Source organism: Tupaia chinensis, unplaced genomic scaffold (assembly GCF_000334495.1).
Source record: "Tupaia chinensis unplaced genomic scaffold, TupChi_1.0 Scaffold146784_1, whole genome shotgun sequence".
NCBI classification, from domain to species: domain Eukaryota; kingdom Metazoa; phylum Chordata; class Mammalia; order Scandentia; family Tupaiidae; genus Tupaia; species Tupaia belangeri.
This window is the reverse complement of record NW_006206638.1, coordinates 208946-211284: the sequence shown is the minus strand read 5'-3', so window position 1 is coordinate 211284 and position 2339 is coordinate 208946. Positions and strand designations below refer to the sequence as shown.

The following is a 2339-nucleotide window of genomic DNA, read 5'->3' as shown; positions in this document are numbered from 1 at the left end:
AGAGCAAATATGATTTACAGAAGGCTCATGCTGCAATGTATATATGCTTCTATGAGTTCATGGGCCTGACTTTTGGTCTCTGACTTGATACATGTATTTTTACACAAGTCACTGTTTCTCTCTGGGCTTTTATTCTTCCCATTTGTGGTATGGGATTTCTAGGACCAATAAGCTATGAAAGAGATTAAGATGAAATATTTTGAGATATCCTTGTGGGTCCACAGCTTTTATGGGCCCCTGAATTTGTGGTTACTTTATCAGGGGAAATGCAGTGTTCTCTTCCCAACTCCAGGCATTCCTTTTTATAAGGGTAATAAAATATGCTGGATATTTTTGAAGGTTGTGGGGTCTGGATATAGACATGTTTCATGAAGGAAACTAGGGTTTCTACTGGGTGAGGGACTTGTTTCTAGGTCTTATAACTATAATGGGGAACCAGAAGTTGTTCCTTTTACCAACTATGTGAAGCTAGCATCTAGAGATGAGAAAAATATTGAAGTTTTGACTATGTACTGGGCAGGCAAGGTGGTGGTAAAGTGAAAGAGGACTCTTTGTTCACTTTTGTGTACTATTTTGACTTCTGTAATCATTTCAAAAGAGAAGAGCTGAACTTGTGCTACAATGGCCCCAGAAAATGAGGAAGATGATTTGACATTAATTACATGGAATAAAGGAAGCAATGTAGATTGTACACATGACACAGAACAAGACCTCACAGGGGAGCCTGATTTAAAATATTATGAACATGTGTGTGTTTGTGTGTGTGTATATCTAACCCTATTTCTATTTGAGGAGAAATAATTTCTTGCTCTTACCCCTACCTCACATTATAAGAAAAGGCCACAAGTTAAAGAAAATGACCTATGGTGACTGCTACTATTTTAAATATTTTAGGATTCAGGAAGATAGAAATCTTTTGGAGTGGTAAATCTATACCTTAAAAAGAAGGGAAGCCATTTCTGTACATATATAGTCCCCCAAGTCAGAAGTATTCCTTCTTTTTTGGGTTTCTGTTTGACTGAGGAAGTCATCCAAGTAGATCTGGCAGGATGATGGGGAGGGGAATGGAAGCTAGTGTAGGGAGACCTATTTAACCAAAGATTCATTGTACTTTATCTGTGCTGACCTATGGAGTGAGATAAGGGTGGCTTGGGTTCGAAGAGGAAAGATAAAAAAAGCAAAGGTGCCATTCATACTCCTAGGGGCCCCAATCATCTTAACTAGTCTCACTTAATCTTCCTGGTAGGTTCTACCATACTCTGAAAGAATACCAACACAATTGATGTTGCTATCATGATTCAATATTTATTGAACATCAAAAGAATATCAGCACACTAGATTCATAGTGCAGGAGCAAAACTGAACCCTCATCTGTAACACAACTATATTAATGAAAAGCTATCTTCTGAAGAAAGGGAAGTGAATCTGGGCCCAGTTGGTCCCCTGAGCTGGTAGAGTTGAGCCTCTCTTTGGTCACCTGGTGGCAAGACACCAACATCGAGTAGTGAATGGAGGCATGATGGCCAAATTCTAGTACTATGGACACTTCTCTTTGGTGTTTGGAGGGAAGCAGCAGAAGCCCCAGGCAAGGATGCTAGAAGAGTCTAGGGGCAATTCCAGCAGCTGGATTGTTTGAGGTGCATATAGAAAATTACTGGGCAAAGCCAATCACTCTCAAGAGCCCCAGGGTTGACAGGGAAGACACTTGGACAGTCTAAGAAGAAAGATAGCAAGAAAAGGGGTCATGCAGAAGGCAGGAACTAAACAGGCAATAATGTCAGAAAACTCTGGCCTAGTGGGGCATGTTTTGGCAGACACTCTTGCCCTCAGTGGCAAGAAGGTCATAATCTGGGGGAAGTGTGTGCAGCAGGTAGGCGTAGTCACTGTTGATCTGGGCGATGATCTGGTACTCCTGGCCCAAGGAGGGCTCATTAGAATAGTTGTTGTCCAGAGCCTCAGAAGCTGGCTCATTGCTGGAACAGCCACTTGTGAAGATGGCCACTCTCATGGCTTCTCCAGCATTCCTGGCCTCTCTGGCATGCATCCTGTGGTCCAAGAGTCCACCACCCATGAGAAGGGGCCAGTACCTTGGTTTCCCACCTTTCTGCCTCATGTTTTTTCAATCTGACCCTCAGACTCTTGTAGCCCAGGAATTCTGTGAGTAGAGGACTGGTGGACCTAAATTATGCTGTGTGTTCAGTGGGCCAGGACAGAACATCAGAAGGTAACTTAGAAAAATTTAGCTGTCTCCTGACTCTGAAGGACTCTTGACTTAGGATAGAGTCTGTCACATCCCTCTTTCTTCATATTTCCTGTTAGTGACCAACAGAGTTGAGGGT

General features: G+C 42.5%; 1 protein-coding gene across 1 annotated transcript in view; it reads right to left on the bottom strand.

Moving 5' to 3' along the window:
* Nucleotides 1-1262: 1262 nt before the first annotated feature.
* VSIG4 (V-set and immunoglobulin domain containing 4) overlaps nt 1263-2339 on the bottom strand; it is a 35000-nt gene continuing 33923 nt past the window's right edge. The window contains exon 8 of the mRNA XM_006169137.3: nt 1263-2045. Within this exon, the coding sequence (XP_006169199.1) occupies nt 1793-2045 (253 nt within the window). The 3' untranslated portion in view covers nt 1263-1792. The remainder of the gene's footprint in view (nt 2046-2339) is intronic.